Consider the following 20,946-nt stretch of genomic DNA (forward strand, 5'->3'; position numbering starts at 1 on the left):
AGAGCTCTTCTTTGTCTACACCCATTCAGCATCGTTCACACCCTTTTAAGCTTTAGCCCCACACATTTCTTTAAGGATTCACATGTGAGACTATGTACTAAACAACCAAATATTTCAAGAATTAAGGCTGGCTTATACTACAGGTGTGTTCGTCAATTGAATCTGGAATGCCAGAGTGTGCTCTGGGTGTTTGTAAACTCAGAGCATTGTCAGATTGTCCATTCGTAAATTCTGAGCATTTCGCCCTTGGAACGTTCAGAGCGCACACTTGTCGCTCTGGACGAAAAGTAGGGTTGATCTGAGCGTTCTGCCCTAAAAACAGCAGTCAAGCACCCAAGCTAACTGGCTAACGTTGGCTAGGTTGCTAGCTACTTCCAGACACAAATGAGAGAACAGCTCACTGACCATTTTACTCGCTCTAGCAGAGCTGGTTACGCTGTTTTTATGTTATCCAGAGCGTCGGTGACTGCAATTGTCCTGCTGCCAAGAATTGAATTACGCTTTTTTGCCAACGTTTACTGACACCGGCCATATTCAACGGGTGTTGAGTTCATAACAAAACCTTTTGATATTACCAACCACTTTAATAACTTTTTTGCTGACAAGATTAGCAAAATTAGGCATGACATGCAAACAACAAATGCTGAGCCTTCGTATTAATGCATAATGGACCAAATAAGGAAAGACAAGCACTGAAGTTTTTTTGCTATCTATAAATAAGGACATACCACCTGGTAGCGACAACCTGGATGGTAAAATGCTGAGGTTGGTAGCGAAATCATTGCGACTCCTGTTTGCCACATCTTCAATTTAAGCCTAGTAGACGGTATGTGCCCTCAGACATGGAGGAGGCAAAGGTCATTCCGCTACCCAAGAATAGCAAAGCACCCTTTAATGGTTCAAATAGCCGACCAATCAGCCTGTTACGTGCTTAGCAGCCTTTTGGAAAAAATGTAGTTTGATGAAAGTGGTTCACAAAGAAGGGCATCCAATTGAAAGATGGGTAAAAAAAGCAGACATTGAATATCCCTTTGAGCATCCCTTTGAAAAGTCCCTAGTGGGCTAAGCTAGTGGGCTAAGCTGACAGCTTGGTAGAGAAAAGGAAAGGGGTGGGACTGAGTAAGAGCGGGAAAGACAAATGGATTCACTACACACAGTCTATAATTATATTAATTGAAATGCTAATCCTTTGCACATGAATGGGCGCTCATTCGAGAATAATTGCAATGTATATATATTTACGCCCGTATGTCATTGTTGTCTTCTCTGTTGGAATCCTTGATCATCCTGTAGGGTTCATCAGAGTCTCTGGTTAACTTTCATTGAAGTTACAAAGTTTTTTGTGCTTGTAGGTGGTTAGAATGGATACTTCAGAGTACCATTCAGAATTTTCCACGATCTACACGCAGAAAGGGCCACGTCATGACAATAGCATGCTATTCAACCTCTATTCATTTGAGGTGGACCATGCATATATGAAGGTGTGGTGGAGGTGTGTCTACAGATTACACCGTATTCTGACTTTGATCTAATCCCTAATAATTCCACCACCGTTACGTGCTAGGAAACCATGAATAAGGACTAGCAAACCTACCGGTTACAAGTGGAAAAAGCATCTACTTAATTGTTTCCGATAGAAATAACAACATTCTCCATGCACTGTAATTTATAAATTCATAAGCGCTAGGTAAATTAGTAATCCGTTTGGAGAAGGCGATTGTAAATACACACAGCGATTGTTTTAGATTATTCCTTGTGAAACCAACCATATGGAAGACATGTATTGCAGCCCTTCTTCCACAGTGAAATAGGATATGAATAGCTGTGCTGTTATTCAGAATTCTAATTGTGTGCCCTCATAATTTGCATGCATGAAGTTTGGAGACCTAAACTAGAGGCTTCTGTGGGACTGAACCTGCCGAGTTGATGTATGCGCTTTAGAATGCTTTTATTATATGCCCGGGCTTTTCTCCATATTATTTTACCATTTTTATCATGTTAAATATTAGCCGCTATCGGGAGCCACCGTCAGTAATACCCACATACATTTATTTTTGCATCATTCCATTCTGTTTATCTTTCTTCTGTCATGTCCTTGTAAATTGTTCCTGAGGGTCACTAGCATAAGTGGATCATATTAGGCTAACGTTGTGCAATAATTAAGGACATGTAGCTTATTTGAATCATTATGGAACTCAGACCACACATAGCAGGCTACACCTGGAGCCTGGCGCACGGTTCACGACGACTGGACCGTTATCACACAGTTCCATGATTAGAGAGATTATTGTTCTACCCTTACTGTACATTTTTATCCACCTTCCAACATTTAATGGATTGAACTTGAATATGACAACCTTCAGGATGAATCAAACCACTGTTTTTTTTATTCATCAATATCTAACATTTTGTGCATTTGAAAAGAAAAATATTCATATGTGTCTAAATAATTTACAAGATCATAGTATTTTTAAATCTACCAGTTGGTGCTGAAACAGAGACGAATTTGCATAGACTGCTTTCTTTCACATTTTTTTTATTTAACTAGGCAAGTCAGTTAAGAACAAATTCTTATTTACAATGACAGCCTAGAAACAGTGGGTTAACTGTCTTGTTCAGGGGCAGAACAACAGATTTTTACCTTGTCAGCTCAGGGATTCGAACTAGCAACCTTTCAGTTACTGGCCCAATGTTCTAACCACTGCCGCTTTTACCTGCCGCTTTTATTGATCCATATATTCAGAACCCGTTCTCTCGATGTATTCTATTGTGTCTGTCGACAAAATTATAATTAAAGGTGCACCACCATATGTAAAGGGGATGGTTTAAAAAAAAATGAAAGCCCCATTGAAAGCCCCATTGAATGAAGTCCACTAGAAAATCTGTTGGCCATCAAGTCGGAGAGTTTTCAGCGGTTGAATGATTTTTATTCAGCGCATGCAGCGCATGCAAGGTAACCACACCTGCAGAGTGCGTTACGCGACTGAATAAGGCAAGTCTGAATACCAAATACTGAGAAGTGCATAGGAAGGCGTGCGTAGGAAAGGCATAAATTCCTAAGTTGGGATCGGCCCCTTAGAGACTTACCCAGAAAGACTCACAGCTGTAATTGCTGCCAAAGGTGATTCTAACATTTATTGACTCAGGGTGGTGAATACTTATCTAATCAGGATATATTCAAGTTTATTTTCCATTATTACAATTTATTTTAACCAAATGTTTCTTTCACATTACAGAGTATTTTGTGTAGATCGTTGGCAAAAAAATCTATTTAAATCCATTTGAATCCCACAACAAAATGTGGAAAAAGTCAAGGGGCGTGAATACTTTCTGAAGGCACTGTAGCTATATTCTTTGTTCTCTCTGTTTTCATTTCAGCAAGCTAGCTAGCTATATGTCAATTAATTATTTTAATAAACCTTTATTTTTTACATTCCAAGATGGCGTAGCAGTGCAGACGTGTTTGTCATTGTCCCGTGTATTTAAAAAAATATATATTTCAATATATTTCTATCTCTTTTTCCATTTTTAAGTTAAATATACCTTCCGGCAACCCGCCTCACCCAATGTGATATGGATCTGCTATTTTTTTAGACCTTATAGCTTGAACCTCCATCAGCAGCTAGCCATCAGATGCTAACCAGCTAATTAGCTTCTAGCTATTTAGTCATTGTTAGCCACTGCTAGCGGCCTTACCTCTAGCTCAGACACCAGCCGCTTTTACCCTGGATAATACCCGCCAGTCTGCACAACACGATATCAACCCTGAGTATATCGGACTGCTTTTCTCCACCATTACTCTAGATCATAACAGCTAGCTAGCTGCTACCGAGTCGCCCAGCCCCGAAGCTAGCCTTTGAGCCAGGCCAATCTCCCGGCCTGCTCAGTGGACCATATGATCACTCGGCTACACAGCTGATGCCTCCCGGACTCTTCACTAACACGACTAGAAGCCACTACATCGGCGGATTCCTGCCGTAAGCTCTGGACCTTTGCATCGGATCATCGCAACCAGCTAGCTGCTACCGAGTGGCTATAGTGGCTAACGCCCTTGTCCCGAAGCTAGCACCAGTTAGCCTCGAGCCAGGTGCATCTCCCGGCTAGCAAACGAAATTACTCCAGCTACAATACCTCTTTTGCCAATTGGCCTGGAGCCTTTGTCGACACGGAGCCCCGCCGATCCATCACGACTGGTCTGCCGACGTAATTCTGTCCAATGTGCCCTCAACCGGCCTTTGTCGGACGTCAGTGAAGACGCTTCTGCTAGCCCCGGCCTGCTAACTTTATGAACGCTGTGTCTCCCGCTTGCTAGCGTAGTAACTACTTCCCTGTTTCATCTCTTGCTGTTCATTGGAACCTATGATCACATGGCTACATAGCTGGTGCCTGCTGGACTGTTCATTAATCACGGTATTCCATTTTGTTTATATTGTTTATCTTCAAACTCAGGCCCTGTGTGTCTGATTAGCTGTTGCTGTCTTACCCGTTGTTGTCTTAGCTAGCTCTCCCAATCAACACCTGTGATTGCTTTATGCCTCGCTTTATGTCTCTCTCTCTAATGTCAATATGCCTTGTATACTGTTGTTTAGGGTAGTTATCATTGTTTTATTTTACTGCGGAGCCCCTAGCCCCACTCAACAAGCCTCAGATACCTCTTTTGTCCCATCTCCCACGCATGGGGTGTCCTCACCTAGCATAACTAGTGCCTCCAGAGATGCAACCTCTCTTATTGTCACTGAGTTTACCTCTACTGTACCCGCACCCTACCATACCCCTGTCTGTACATTATGCCCTGAATCTATTCTACCACGCCCAGAAATCGCTCCTTTTATTCTCCATCGCCAACGCACTAGACGACCAGATTTGATAGCCTTTAGTCGTACCCTTGTCCTACTCCTCCTCTGTTCCTCGGGTGATGTGGAGGTTAACCCAGGCCCTGTGTGTCCCCAGGCGCTCTCATTTGTTGACCGTAAAATCCTTGGTTTCATGCATGTTAACATCAGAAGCCTCCTCCCTAAGTTTGTTTTACTCACTGCTTTAGCACACTCCGCCAACCCTGATGTCCTTGCCATTTCTGAATCCTGGCTTAGGAAGGCCACCAAAAATTCTGAGATTTCCATCCCCAACTACAACATTTTCCGTCAAGATAGAACTGCCAAAGGGGGAGGAGTTAGCCTGCAAAGTTCTGTCATACTTTCCAGGTCTATGCCCAAACAGTTTGAGCTTCTAATTATAAAAATGAATCTCTCCAGAAATAAGTCTCTCACTACTGCTGCCTGTTATAGACCCCCCTCAGCTCCCATCTGTGCCCTGGACACCATATGTGAAATGATTGCCCATCATCTATCTTCAGAGTTCGTTCTGTTAGGTGACCTAAACTGAGATATGCTTAACACCCCGGCCATCCTACAATCTAAGCTAGATGCCCTCAATCTCACACAAATCATCAAGGGACCCACCAGGTGCAACCCTAAATCCGTAAACAAGGGCACCCTCATAGATATTATCCTGACCAACTTGCCCTCCAAATTCACCTCTGCTGTTTTCAATTAGGATCTCAGTGATCACTGCCTCATTGCCTGCATCTGTTATGGGTTCACAGTCAAACGACCACCCCTCATCACTGTCAAACGCTCCCTAAAACACTTCTGCGAGCAGGCCTATCTAATCGACCTGGCCTGGGTATCCTGGAAGGATATTGACCTCATCCCGTCAGTAGAGGATGCCTGGTTGTTCTTTGAAAGTAATTTCCTCACAATCTTAAATAAGCATGCCCCTTTCAAAAAATGTAGAACTAAGAACAGATATAGCCCATGGTTCACTCCAGACCTGACTGCCCTCGACCAGCTCTAAATCCAAAACGTTCTGGGACACTGTAAAGTCCATGGAGAATAAGAGCACCTCTCCCCAGCTGCCCACTGCACTGAGGCTAGGAAACACTGTCACCACCGATAAATCTACGATAATTGATGATTTCAAGAAGCATTTTTCTACAGCTGGTCATGCTTTCCTCCTGGCTACCCCAACCCCGGCCAACAGCTCCGCACCTCCCGCAGCTACGTGCCCAAGCCTCCCCAGCTTCTCCTTCACCCAAATCCAGATAGCAGATGTTCTGAAATAGCTGCAAAACCTGGACCCGTACAAATCAGTCGGGCTAGACAATCTGGACCCTCTCTTTATAAAATAATCTGCCGCCATTGTTGCAACCCCTATTATTAGTCTGTTCAACCTCTCTTTCGTATCGTCTGAAATTCCTAAAGATTGGAAAGCTGCCGCAGTCATCCCCCTTTTCAAAGGGGGTGACACTCTAGACCCAAACTGTTACAGACCTATATCCATCCTGCCATGACTTTCTAAAGTCTTTGAAAGCCAAGTTAATAAACAGATCACTGACCATTTCGAATCCCACTGTACCTTCTCCGCTGTGCAATCCGGTTTCCGAGCTGGTCACGGGCGCCTCAGCCACACTCAAGGTACTAAACAATATCATAACCGCCATCGATAAAAGACAGAACTGTGCAGCTGTCTTCATCGACCTGGCCAAGGCTTTTGACTCTGTCAATCACCGTATTCTTAACGGCAGACTCAACAGCCTTGGTTTCTCAAATGACTGCCTCGCCTGGTTCACCAACTACTTCTCAGATAGAGTTCAGTGTGTCAAATTGGAAGGCCTGTTGTCCGGACCTCTGGCAGTCTCTATGCGGTACCACAGGATTCAATTCTCGGGCCGACTCTTTTCTCTGTATATATCAATGATGTCGCTCTTGCTGTGGGTGATTCCTTGATCCACCTCTACGCAGACGACACCATTCTCTATACTTCTGGGCCTACTTTTGACATTGTGTTAACAAACCTCCAAACGAGCTTCAATGCCATACAACACTCATTCCGTGGCCTCCAATTGCTCTTAAACACTAGTAAAACGAAATGCATGCTCTTCAACCGATCGCTGCCCACACCCACCTGCCCGACTAGCATCACTACTCTGGACGGTTCTGACTTAGAATATGTGGACAACTACAAATACCTAGGTGTCTGGTTAGACTGTAAAGTCTCCTTCCAGACTCATATTAAGCATCTCCAATCCAAAATTAAATCTAGCTTAATCAGCTTCCTATTTCGCAACAAAGCATCCTTCACTCATGCTGCCAAACATACCCTCGTAGAACTGACTATCCTACCGATCCTTGACTTCGGTGATGTCATTTACAAAAGAGCCTCCAAAACTCCAAATTGGATGCAGTCTATCACAGTGCCATCCGTTTCATCACCAAAGCCCCATATACCACCCACCACTGCAACCTGTATGCTCTCATTGGCTGGCCCTCGCTACATATCCGTCACCAGACCCACTGGCTCCAGGTCATCTATAAGTCTTTGCTAGGTAAAGCTCCACCTTATCTCAGCTCACTGGTCACCATAACATCATCCACCCGTAGCACGCGCTCCAGCAGGTATATCTCACTGGTCATCCCCAAAGCCAGCACCTGCTTTGGCCGCTTTTCCTTCCAGTTCTCTGCTGCCAATGACTGGAACGAATTGCAAAAATCGTTGAAGCTGGAGACATATTTCCCTCACTAAGTTTAAGCATCAGCTATATGAGCAGCTTTTCTATCACTGCAGCTGTACATAGCTCATCTGGAAATAGCCCATCCAACTACCTACCTCATCCCAAAATTGTTTTTATTTACTTTTTTGCTCTTTGGCACACCAGTATTTCCACTTGCACATCATCATCTGCACATCTATCACTCCAGTGTTCATTTGCTAAATTGTAATTACTTCGCTACTATGGCCTATTTATTGCCTTACATCCTTACTCCATTTTCACACACTGTGTATAGATTTTTCTATTGTGTTATTGACTGTACTTTTGTTTATCCCATGTGTAACTCTATGTTGTTGTTTTTTGTTGCACTGCTTTGCTTTATCTTGTCCAGGTCGCAGTTGAAAATGAGAACTTGTTCTCAACTAGCCTACCTGGTTAAATAAAAATAAAAAATAAATATATATTTTAACAGGTTGTCATAATGAGACCAAGTCTCTTTTTCATATGAGCCCTACACAATACAAAACACACATCAATACAAAACTCAAAAAAAGACTAAATTACAAAACATGACCCTAAAAAACAAACTCAATATTCACTTAGCACATTCCCCACTGTTTAAAATTCCCTAAATGGCAACAGGCATTTAAGCCTGAGCCTTCCCTGTAACACATTTCACATCTGTGGGGGAGACACACCAAACAGAAATACCTTATTTACATAAGTATGCAAACCTTTGCTATGAAACTCGAAATTGAGTTCAGGTGCATCCTGTTTCCATTGATTATCCTTGAGATGTGGTAAATTAAATTGATTGAACATGATTTGGAAAGGCACACACCTGTCTATATTTGGTCACACAGTTGACAGCGCATGTCAGAACGAAAACCAAGCCATGAGGTCAAAGGAATTGTCCGTAGAGCTCCGAGACAGGATTGTGTCGAGGCACAAGATCTGGGGAAAGGTACCAAAATATTTCTGCAGCATTGAAGGTCCCCAAGAACTCAGTCCATCATTCTTAAATGGAAGAAGTTTGGAAACACCAAGACTCTTCCTAGAGCTGGCTGCCCGGCCAAACTGAGCAATCGGGGGAGAAGGGCCTTGGTCAGGGAGGTGACAAAGATCCCGATGGTCACTGACAGAGCTCCAGAGTTCCTCTGTGAAGATGGGAGAACCTTCCAGAAGGACAACCATCACTGCAGCACTCCACCAATCAGGCCTTTATGGTAGAGTGGCCAGACGGAAGCCACTCCTGAGTAAAAGGCACATGACATAAAGAACTCTCAGACCATGAAAAACAAGATTCTCTGGTCTGATGAAACCAAGGTTGAACTCTTTGGCATTCCACATCTGGAGGAAACCTGGCACCATCCCTACGGTGAAGTATGGTGGTGGCAGCGTCATGCTGTAGGAATGTTTTTCAGCGACAGGGACTTGGAGACTAGTTAGAATCGAGATGCTCAGGACCTCAGACTGGGGTGAAGGTTCACCTTCCAATAGGACAAAGACCATAAGCACACAGCCAAGACAACACAGGAGTTGCTTCGGGACAATTCTCTGAATGTCCTTGAGTGGCGCAGCCAGAGCCCGGACTTGAACCCGATTGAACATTTCTGGAGAGACCTGAAAATAGCTGTGCAGTGACGCTCCCCATCCAACCTGACAGAGCTTGAGAGATTCGCCGGAGTGTCAAGTCTAGGACCAAAAGGCATTAAGTACACCGGAACTGACCATTTGGTAAATGGTAAAAGGCCTGAGTAAACTATCTTCATTTAGCCACCATGTTTGCAATAGCCAAAGATGATCTATTATATTGCTCTGCTCAGTCGCGACTCTCAAACGCTGCAGGTGTTTCTGATTCATAAACAATGCCATGCTGGTGGGTGCTACCATTCAAATAAAACCCAGCCCTGAAACATAGATGAAAAATAATTTCCACGTCATTTCAGAGGGAAAGACACCTTATTGGCACAGATTTTCACGAAGCGGGCAGTTTGGTATTGTCACTTTATGCCCAAATGTATCATACTTTGACAAAGACTATGACTTATTGACTTACATTGTTGTGCAAATTCATGGGTAAGCTCTGGCCATCATCTTTCAGCTCGAAAAAATGGATATCTACTGGTGTGGGCATTTAAAGCTTATCTTCTTCCTCTGCTGTATTGAAGACAGCTCTGAACAAACCCCAAGGGTTATCTTTTGGTCAAAGTGTGTTATTACACCAAAATATTATTAACAGATAAATATCATATTTTTTGAGGAAGGAATACCAGGGTCATATTCATTAGGCACCAAACGGATAAAAACAGACTGAAACAGTAAGGGACTACCCTGGACTTTCCTTTTCCTTTGCAAAACCTTTGCCTTAACGAACAGGATCCTGCACTTGATCAGTATTTATCCATACATGTTATTAGCACTGTATCTATTAGTTCTGTCTTTATTCACTGACTTGTCCCTGTTTGTCTCTCCCTCAGGTGTACCTGTCCTTCATTTATCCCAATGACTTTACACGTCTGACTCACATGGAGAGAGAGAACAAGTGTTTCTACAGGGAGTCACCCATATACTTGGAGAAGTAAGTTCTATTGACTATTTTCCACATACAGTTGATTATTATATTGTAATTCACAGATGGAAGCAGAGCAGAGCAATATGCCTACTCTGCCACTTGGTTTGGAAGGATGAAGATGGAGAAATGTAAACACTCTCAAAATCATAGATGGAGAAATACAAACATAAAAATATATAAAATAGAAAGAAAGAAGAGAGAAAGAGAAACACTTAGTTGGGGTATTGTTAGACAGCTGTGTATATGTGTGTGCTAACTGTCTCTCTCGCTCTCTCTCGTGCTCGCTCTCTGACAGGTTTGGCTTCTACAAGTACATGAAGATAGACGAGGAGGACGATGATAGACCCTTCTTCTTCCCTAACCCAGATGGTAAGTACACACACCCACTGACACACAGACACACATATACACACACAACACACATACACACCCTTTAACTATAACTTTCTCTGTTGCCACAGATTTCCCGGAAGAGGAGGAAGGGGTGGACCCGGAAGATGAGGCCGAGATCGTAGGTACCCAATCACCAAATAGGACCGCTCCGCCTAGCCTATCAACTAAGAGGACCTCTCACCCCAGCCTATCCATCCACACCTCCAGACCCACCCTTGGAGAAAGAGAAGGGGAGGAGGAGAACAGCATTGTGGTCCATAGAGAGAAAAAACACTTCCTCAAGAGCGATGGACAGACAGACAGAGAGTGGGACAAGGACGGGCCGAGGAGAAGAGGGGGGCAGACCTCCAGGAGGGGACTTCTAGAGAGGCCCGAGGCGGAGAGCGAGGAGCTGCGCCCGCAGTCGGACAACGTGGTCCACGGTCGCTCCCTCTCCTGGATCAGGACGGGTCCCTCTGAGCTAGGACCAGGGGGGCCGGGCAGGAAGGGAGGAGGAGGAGGGGGTGCAGGAGAGGAGACCCCTCCCAAACTGAGCAAGTCGTCCCTGCTCTTCCCTCAGAAGACCTCTCTCTCGGCCCTCGCCAGCCGCGCCAAGCAGATCCTTAGTAACTCCTCCCCAGGCAACAACGCCGCCAACGCCCATCTCCATGATAACGCCGCCCGTAACCATGGTAATGACAAAAACGCCGCCACCGGCAACAACAACAATAGGGAAAAGAAGGATGAGAACAAGATCTACATCACCAGGCCGCGGCCGGTCAAAGAAAGGGAGCGAGAGAAGGAGGAGAGGAGGGCGGAGAGGGAGAGGGTAAGGGGTCCGGGATCACGTCACCCGAGAGAAGTCTTTCCTGGGGTGTTTCTGTACCAGAGTGGAAAGACCACCAGACTGGTCAACCTCCAGAGCACTCGATCCAGGGGGGGAGGGGGAGTGGGGAGCAGGGGGCTCGTCACTGCCCCCCAACTCTGGCCCAAACCCCCTCTAAGAGACGGCAAAGTTCCCCCACGTGGCACTAATGCTAGTGTTAGCAGACAAGGCACAGTTCACCAGGCAGCCAGCAGGGTGGCGGTAGTGAGGCTCCGAGACAGAGAGAGGAGGAGAGTTAGAGGAGGGGGAAGGGAGCACCACACACCCCCAGAAAGAGAGGCTACTGCAGACGCCACCTTACCCAGTAAAAGAGGCACCCAATTGCCCCAGCACCTCCAGCCCCCGCCACCTCATTCACCCACTCCCCCCAACTCTTTGGAGAATGCCCAAACTATCGAGAGCAGGGTTGAAAGCAGGCTAGAAACCAGGGTCACCTCGTACCTCAAAACCTCTGAGATCACTGAGTCACAGCAAAAACAACCCGACCCAGACCAAGAACCCTCAGAACCCGACCCAGACCCTGACCCAATCCGCTCGAACGCTGACCCAGAACCCGACCCAGAACCAGAACCAGAGGAGGGTGGGGTGTCCGACTACAGTTACGAGGCTGAAGAGGCGCGTCCAGGCTGGGCTGAGGTTCGTTGTGATTTAACTGCTTCTAATTGTATTGAATTGAGCCAGACCGATATATCGGTTGATATTGACCTTTTACCAACATATCGGATTGGTCTTTAAACCACCGATAATATTTACATAGAGGAGAGTAGGGTATGTTGAGTCATTTTTTACATTAATTTTTTTACATTCAGACCGGGACAAGAATTCAGCCCTGGCATTTTATCCATACCAGCCCACATCACTGCATGCGCCGCCAAGTCACCGCCTCCCCCACTCACCATACGCACACACCCCATCCCCACACATAAATCCTACACCCTGACCCTACACACACACCCTACATAGACACAGGCAGTAGGGCTGACACATAACATTGGCAATACAGTATAGCGTTTCTTAACCATTTTGGTACAAGTGACTGGCGAGACATGGTTATCCTCTTCTTTTTTTAACCAGCTCATGTTTAAAACAAGGTTGTGGCTGCATATCAGACTTTTTCGGGACTTTTACGCACAGATAACAGGCTGCTCAGGCGAATGGTGCTCATTTTAATAAAGTTGGATCATGTTGAATCAATGTCTGCAAGATCTCACATAATAATCACAGTATTCTACATAACAGAACTAAATATATCATAATGTTACTTACTGTAAGACAAAAACACCACCGCATTCAATCGTGAATGATAATTCCTCAAGTTTTACCCATCAACCATTTCATCTCAATCAGTTTCATGGGGATATGCATTTAGATCTTGAGTTATACAGTGTTGTTTCGAAGTAGCCTACAGTCTTGTTTTTTGACTGATGTGCAGAGTGAATTTTAGAGCAGATGGTGTTAACTAACTGTAGCATAGCCTACCTGTGTATTTTGCCTGGTGGCGCGCGCTGTTGAGTTTTGGCCACGAGAAAAATTAGGTGGTGTTTTTGTCTTACAGTAATATTATACTAAAGATCCTGAAAAGTTGGATCCGCAGCCACTTCGTTAAAACAAATACAATATGTAAAAACACCACTGGAGATACAACCAACCACTGTAACTGTGGCTCTGCTCTTGACATTTTTTTTGCCTCCCTTTTGTGCTGTCTGTCTCTGCATCTTCTCTGCTGTCACTGTGCTTCTTCTAGTTGTCTGTCTGTCTGCCTGCCTGTGCATTATAAAAGCAAATGACTTAGACTATATTTAAGCAATAAGACCCGAGGAGGTGTGTTATATGGACAATATAACACGGCTAAGGACTGTTCTTATGCACGGTGCAACGTGGAGGGCCTGGATACAGCAATGGTATATTGGCCATATACCACAAACCCCTGAGGTGCCTTATTGCTGTTATAAACTGGTTACCAATGTAATTAGAGCAGTAAAAATACATTTTGCTATACCTGTGGTTCAGTATATGGTCTGATATACCACAGCTGTCAGCCAATCAGCATTCAGGGCTTGAACCATCCAGTTTATAATGCAAATTAGTGCCTGTCATACGCTAAGTGTTAATTACTATTACAGGGCTCCAGACATTTTCCCTTGGTGTCCCTGGTCCCACTAAGTTTTACAGTTGGTAGCACCAGCCCCTGGCCAAATAAAGTACTTCATAGTGCTTTATTAAGAATGTAATAAATAGACTACGGAGGTATTCAATATATATATTTTTTTTATCTTACACGTCTAAGCAGGAAGGTATTATTCAAGATTTTGTGCAACCTAATCCAGTGATTGTCATTAATTTTGGGTTGACAATTAAGACTATAGTTGCTATATTTTACTGTCAAAATAGGACTCCTTTACTGATTTTTTTGGTTCAGTAGAAATGAATTACATACATCTTTATGTGTACAAACTAATATCATAGGTAGTGTTTAGAGTTTTTGGAGGATATATTGGCACGGGTGTTAGGCCCAAACACCATCTTCGAGGGCATTATCACTGTTATGCAACGGGTTACCAACATATTCAAATAATGATTGACATATTTTCATTAAAAACATAATTTTTATGAATTTATTCATACTATTTCATCCTTCCACAAGCTGTAGTCCCGAAACAAATCGACAGTTGCTACCCAAGCCAGCTGGTCATTCGTTCTATTGGTTTGGTTGCCAGTCGTTCGATCTAAATGTTCCATTGCCATACTGGCTGGCAATGTTCTTATCACTTGCTTGCTAACGAGCCAACTACAGCTAACTTACAGTCACGTCAAACAGTGCAGACAGAATAACAGTAGCTGCATTTGTTTAAGCTGTTTTCTAGTGACATTTATTTGGATACATCCATAACAATGAGCTGATGAGGTGCGATTTCACCTGGCATAGAAAATGTGCTCTCTCATTAGGACACTGTTGTTCAGGGGAGCAAGCCAACAACCAAGCTAACACAATAACTTCCAACTGAAGCTGGAAAGACTGCAAACTAGCTGCATTTCGTTTAGTTTGACCTTTTTTCAATTGATATTTCTTTGTGTACATCCAGAAAAATGATGCAAGCTGATTCATGATTTCGACTGGCTGAGAAACGCTGCCTGCCTGTCTGTCTCGTCCCGACTCCCGATCCCTTACACGGTTCATTACTATGGGACAGTTAGAGATCGAATTTGAATATTGAAACGATGTTTCAAATGTCGGAGAGACAGACAGTAAGGTTTATACAAATCTCCGCTGTTGAAAACTAAATGTTAGTCTAAAAGAAATGTGAGATAATGTCTAGATGCTTTTTCTAGTGGAGATCAAGTTTATAACATCCCTGCCTGGGCTAAAGAAACAGTGAATTGAGCAGTCAGATGGAACATAGTAAATAGTCATTTTAATGTCATAGATTTAGCTGGTGGTAACTTGTGGAATAGACACCGGCTGGAATGCGCCTCAACAGGATGTGCGGGTCCCCCGCGGGATGGTTGAGCTAGCGTAGGCTAATGTGATTAGCATGAGGTTGTAAGTAACAAGAACATTTCCCAGGACATAGACATATCTGATATTGGCAGAAAGCTTAAATTCTTGTTATTCTATCTGCACTGTCCAATTTTCAGTAGCTATTACAGTGAAAGAATACCATGCTATTGTTGGAGGAAAGTGCACAGTTATGAACTTGAAAATGTATTAATAAACCAATTAGGCACATTTGGGCAGTCTTGATACAAAGTTTTGAACAGAAATGCAATGGTTCATTGGATCAGTCTAAAACGTTGCACATACACTGCTGCCATCTAGTGTTCAAAATCTAAATTGCGCCTTGGGTGGAATAATACATTATTTCCTTTCTCTTACATTTCAAAGATGATGGTACAAAAAAAATGCATGTTTTATCTTTGAATTATCTTTTACCAGATCTAATGTGTTATATTCTCCTACATTAATTTAACATTTCCACAAACTTCAAAGTTTCCTTTCAAATATGTATAGATTTGGGTCTGTCATTTTATGCAAAATCTTTAGGGTCCCCAATCAGCATTCAGGAGTAGACCTATATGCCTATGCTCTCGCAATGGCTGGTGCGCACTTAGCGGTTGTAAAATAGTTGCTATTGAGCTGAATATTGAGAGTTGAGAAATACAAATTATACATACAGAAAGACGAGGCCCTCGTCTCTTCGACAGGGACAAAGGGATGAAGCTTCCAAAGCTGTTTTTTTTCCAGCAATTGCATCTTAAAATGTTATACGTTCAGAACACATTTTTCGAGTGGATGGGGAAGAGGAGAGTGACTTGTTCATTACAGTAGCAGACCCCAGCGAAACAGGCACAGGGGCACATACTTTCATCAACGGAATCATGAGGATAATGCACTTTACTATTTGACCAAAACATGGTTTTAGAGGCCAAATAATAGAGTGCTTTGATTGAGGTAACGATGTAGAATGTGCTTATTCTACATTTATAGGCACCCTTTCCATTTTTTACGATCCATGATCTTGGCTGTTTAACTGATGACAGAGTTGGAGCAGGTCTCTTTTGCTGATGCCACGTTTGACTTTGAATGTGAGTTTGTGTGACCTCAGCTCAGCCTATAAGCAAGCCCATCTTGGTAGGGGGGCGGCCGTTGCCCACTGATCAGCCATTATAGATTATTATAACAGAGAAATTGCACAAAAATCTTAACAGGCCCACGGGCTGCTGGCCATGTCACCATTTGTATTTGTATAAAAAAAATTGTGTGTGCGTGTGTCAATTTCGACAAGTCCACCCAACTAAAAAACTGTCCAGCCCATCTGGCATTTGCCAGAATTGCCAGATGGCTAATCCACCCCTCAAGGGAAATGTAGAATTCTTTCTAACAAATATATCAACATATATTTCAGGATGTTGTGTATCCCTGGAAATAATCTGCTTCTCCAAAAAAAGTGGTCTCTTGGTATAATTTACCCTGGGTATGGGGTAAGTTGAGCATAGGGACAGTGTAAGTTGAACTGCCTTGGGCTAAGTTGGTGATGGTATCCTGTGACAGGAGGTGATGGTGCTGTGTTTAGTTTATGGAATAAGGGTGTGGTATATTGGGTGTAGTATATTGTATATTTAAATGTATGCCTACATTCCGATATAGAGCTCTATGTTCAATATCACTTACCCTTCCATTTCTTGACCGCTTGTCTGGGACAGGGTTGTTGTTTCGACGTGCCAATTCGTGGGCCGTGAAACTGCTCCGTGAGATTCTTGATATGTTTATCAAGCTCAGACTCCATGTCGTCAGATAAGACCTTGTGTGCCTCTGCCCATCTATCATAGCCTCTCTTTCATGCAGGTACATGTTTGTTTAATTTTTTGTTAATGTACCTCTTCAGTGTCATTCAGTCAATTGTTTTCATCCCTTTGCTGCTGTTCAAATGGACTTCTACCCTTCTCTCACTTCCTTGACTGCTCTCTCAAGAACCTCAAGGGGGGCTAGACTCCTGCTTGTTTTACGTTTGTAAACACGGGGCATGGTGATATCTGCTCTGTAACAATAAAAATTCACTATCTTGAGTTCATATCCATGACACATTGCAAAAATACTATGCATGCATAAAACTGACAAGATTTAATCATACTTTGTATGGGGTGTGGCTCAGCTTACCCCATGGCCATGGGCTCAACCTACCCCAAGGCAAACATTATGACTATATTAGCCCACACAACTACAAGGATGCATTTTCATGCTAGGTTTAGGACCTCATATTGTAGCTTATAGAGACCCCAACTGATGTACAACACAATCTTAAAACGACCTACTTTGGTTTAGATACAAGCATCATGAAACCTATAACACAATAAATTCATTTGACGTTGTGAAAAAAAATTGGGGGACCTAACTTGCTTACCACTTTTCCCATGTGGTCTCTTCCTTCAGACTCCATGATGACCTCTTTCTAAATATTTGGTCACATGATTCATTTTGTGTATGGTTTCCTCGAAACAAGGCTCAATTTACCCCACTCTTCCCTACAATAAACAACACGTCATGCTAATCTAAGCAGTTCATTGTAATAATGTATATTTTTCAAATGTAAGAAATCAGCATTCAAAGTATCTTTGTAGAGCTGTTTTTCATTTGAAATTCAATTTGTGCAGAACACATGTACATTTCATCCCATGTCTAAAAAAAAAAAACATATCAGCAGACAGTACATGTAGGAATCAGTGTATTTCGCCTTCCAAAAAATTGGAGTCAGACACAAAAATCCCATAGCCTATCGCTCAGGCTCTAATGTTGAATGATTTTATTGTTCATTTGCCCAGGGCCTGGAGCTCATGCTTAACGACAATTTGTTGAAAACAATTTGCTGTTTACCTATATCTGGTACAATGCATAAAACATGTATATTTTAAGTGTACAAACTGTCAAATAAACATAATTATGAATAAATAGGAGAGCATCAACTGGCAGAGAACGTTTTCAGTCAACCCCATGGACTTTGAGCTGCTGCGCTCCGACTGGAATGACCTGCGCTGCAACGTGTCTGGGAACCTGCAGCTGGCCGAAAGTGAGGTGGTGGATGTGCTGGCACAGTACATGGAGAAGCTCAACGAGCGCAACGGAGGGTTAGTGTGTGATTGTGCCAGAACTGGGTTCAGATACTATATGAATACTTTTAGCGTTTGCTTTATCCTGCCTGGAGTGCTAGATGGGCGAGGTTTACAGTCTTGTGACTTTTTTATTGGGTCAATTGCCCCAGAAAAGCTCAATCAAGCCCAGCTAAAGTATTTGAACTCCCTCTCTCTCTCTCTCTGTGTGTGTGTGTGTGTGTGTGTGTGTGTGTGTGTGTGTGTGTGTGTGTGTGTGTGTGTGTGTGTGTGTGTGTGTGTGTGTGTGTGTGTGTGTGTGTGTGTGTGTGTGTGTGTGTGCGCGTGTGTGTGCGTGTTTGCGCATGCGTGTGCATGTGTATGTGTATTGGGGATGGAAGCAATGTAGTGAAAATATTGAAGTTGTATGTTTGTTTTACTAAACACACCCTCCCCTTTCTCACCCAGTATCTACACCCTTTTGCGGATCATCAATGTGGAGAAGAGGCGAGACTCGGCCCGGGGAAACCGCTACCTTGTGGAACTGGAGCTGATGGAGCGCGGTCGGAACGTGGTGCGCCTCTCGGAATACATCTACCTTCTCCTCCACCGTGGCCGGCTGGGCGGAGACAGCCTGGAGAACACGGAGTTCATCCCCGCCTCGGCCCCTGCTGGGTCCCCACCTGGTGTCATCCTCAGCACCCCTGCACCCCCAACCTCCACACACCCCCCTGCCCAGCCTGGGGCCACCCCGTGGGGCACGGCCTACGCCAACCCCCTGCTGTGCCAGCCGGTCATGCTGCAGTGGCGGAAGGATGTGATGGTGCATTTTGTGGTGCCAGGTAGGTACCAGGGGCCTCGTGTGTGTGCACCAGTTTTCACGCAAAAGTTGGCATTTATTTATTTTTCACTTGATGTAAGAATGTGCTCACCTCCCCGCAAACTTTAGACCATGTGTACGCACATTTTATAATGGTTGAAATATTGTATTGCAAGCTGGCAAGTAAGTATTTTGTGCAAATGGGGGATATGATGAAAAGCTTATTCATAAAAAACTATAAACAGGAAAACATATTAACAAGAATGCCATTAGGGATAGTCTAAAATAATTAGACATAAGAAGCTTATAATTAGACATAGGAATCTTTTTCCTATTATTTTTTCATACCCATTGCAGAATATATTCTTCACCTTTTCTGGCCGTGATGGGTTCATATTCCCAAAGGGGCCATACAACAAATTACCATGCGCATTTCTCATTTAATTGGACCAAGTAGCCTTGTAAATAGATAGGCTATATGTATTTAAAGTTTTGCAACATCATAGGCAGCGCAAACTTTTACATTTAAGCAGGCCTATGTAGCAAGTTTCATGTATTTATTGTCATGTGCACAAGTAGCCTACAGTGAAATGCCTTTCGTGCTTGCTTTTTCCCAACAATGCAGTAATGAATATCAGTAGTACTATAAAACATTTATTTAAAAGTAAAGTAGAACAAAAACACACAAGAAATAACTGTAACAACTGCATTTGTTTGAGTAGCCTGCCCTCAATAGGCAGAATCTACCACATATCCAAAGCTGAGTAGCCTGCCCTACAACGTTTCAGAATTTGCGGACAGTAGCTTACAGTGCATTCGGAAAGTATTCAGACCCCATTACTTTTTCCACATTTTGTTACATTACAGCCTTATTCTAAAATGTATATATTTTTTAAATGTTCCTCATCAATCTACACACAATACCACATAATGACAAAGCAAAAGCAGGTTTTTAGAAATGTATGCAAATGTATATACTGTATATAATTTTTTGTTGTTTATATACGTTTATATAAGTATTCAGACCTTTTACTCAGTACTTTGTTGAAGCACCTTTGGCAGCGATTACACCCTCGCGTCTTCTTGGGTATGACACTACAAGCTTGGCACACCTGTATTTGGGGAGTTTATCCCATTCTTCTCTCCAGATCCTTTCAAGTTCCTTCAGGTTGGATGTAGAGCACCGCTGCATAGATATTTTCAGGTCTCTCCAGAAATGTTAGATTTGATTCAAATCCGTGCTCTGGCTGGGCCACTCAAGGACATTCAGGGACTTGTCCCGTAGCCACTCCTGCGCTGTATTGGCTGTGTGCTTACTGTCGTTGCCATGTTGGAAGGTGAACTTTTTCTGTGCACTCCTGAGCGCTCTGGAGCTGGTTTTCATCAAGGATCTCTTTGTTCATCTTTCACTCGATCCTGACTAGTCTCCCTGTTCCTGCTGAAAAACATCCTCACAGCCTAATGCTGCCACCACCATACTTCACCATAGGGATGGTGCCAGGTTTCCTCCAGACGTGACACTTGGCATTCAGGCCAAAGACTTCAATCTTGGTTTCATCAGACCAGAGAATCTTTTTTCTCTGTCATGTGCCTTTTACTGAGGAGTGGCTTCCATCCTTTTACTGAGGAGTGGCTTCCGTCTGGCCACTACCATAAAGGCCTGATTTGATGGAGTGCTGCAGAGATGGTTGTCCTTCTGGAAGGTTCTCCCATCTCCACAGAAGAACTCTGGAGCTCCTTCAGAGTGACCATTGGGTTCTTGGTCACCTCCCTGACCAAGACCCTTCTACCCCAATTGTTCAGTTTGGCCGGGCGGCCAGCTCTAGGAAGAGTCTTGGTGGTTACAAACTTTTTCCATTTAAGAATGATTGAGGCCACTGTGTTCTTGGGTACCTTCAATGCTGCAGAAATGTTTTGGTTCCCTTCCCCAGATCTGTGCTTCAACACAATCCTGTCTCGGAGCTCTATGGACAATTCCTTCAACCTCATGGCTTGGTTTTTGCTCTGACATGCACTGTCAACTGTGGAACTTTATGTAGACAGGTGTGTGCCTTTCCAAATTATGTCCAAACAATTGAATTTACCACAGGTGGACTCCAATCAAGTTGTAGCAACATCTCAAGAATGATCAATGGAAACAGGATGCACCTGAGCTCAATTTC

General features: G+C 43.5%; 1 protein-coding gene across 1 annotated transcript in view; it reads left to right on the forward strand.

The window, feature by feature from the left end:
• The window catches only part of b4galnt4a (beta-1,4-N-acetyl-galactosaminyltransferase 4a), a 497,048-nt gene that overhangs the window by 468,914 nt on the left and 7,188 nt on the right, over positions 1-20,946 (forward strand). The window contains exons 12-16 of the mRNA XM_014123877.3: positions 10,030-10,130; positions 10,420-10,493; positions 10,586-12,018; positions 17,831-18,003; positions 18,433-18,806. Coding sequence (XP_013979352.3) covers positions 10,030-10,130; positions 10,420-10,493; positions 10,586-12,018; positions 17,831-18,003; positions 18,433-18,806 — 2,155 coding nt within the window. The remainder of the gene's footprint in view (positions 1-10,029; positions 10,131-10,419; positions 10,494-10,585; positions 12,019-17,830; positions 18,004-18,432; positions 18,807-20,946) is intronic.

Source organism: Salmo salar, chromosome 10 (assembly GCF_965601325.2).
Source record: "Salmo salar chromosome 10, fSalSal1, whole genome shotgun sequence".
NCBI classification, from domain to species: Eukaryota; Metazoa; Chordata; class Actinopteri; order Salmoniformes; family Salmonidae; genus Salmo; species Salmo salar.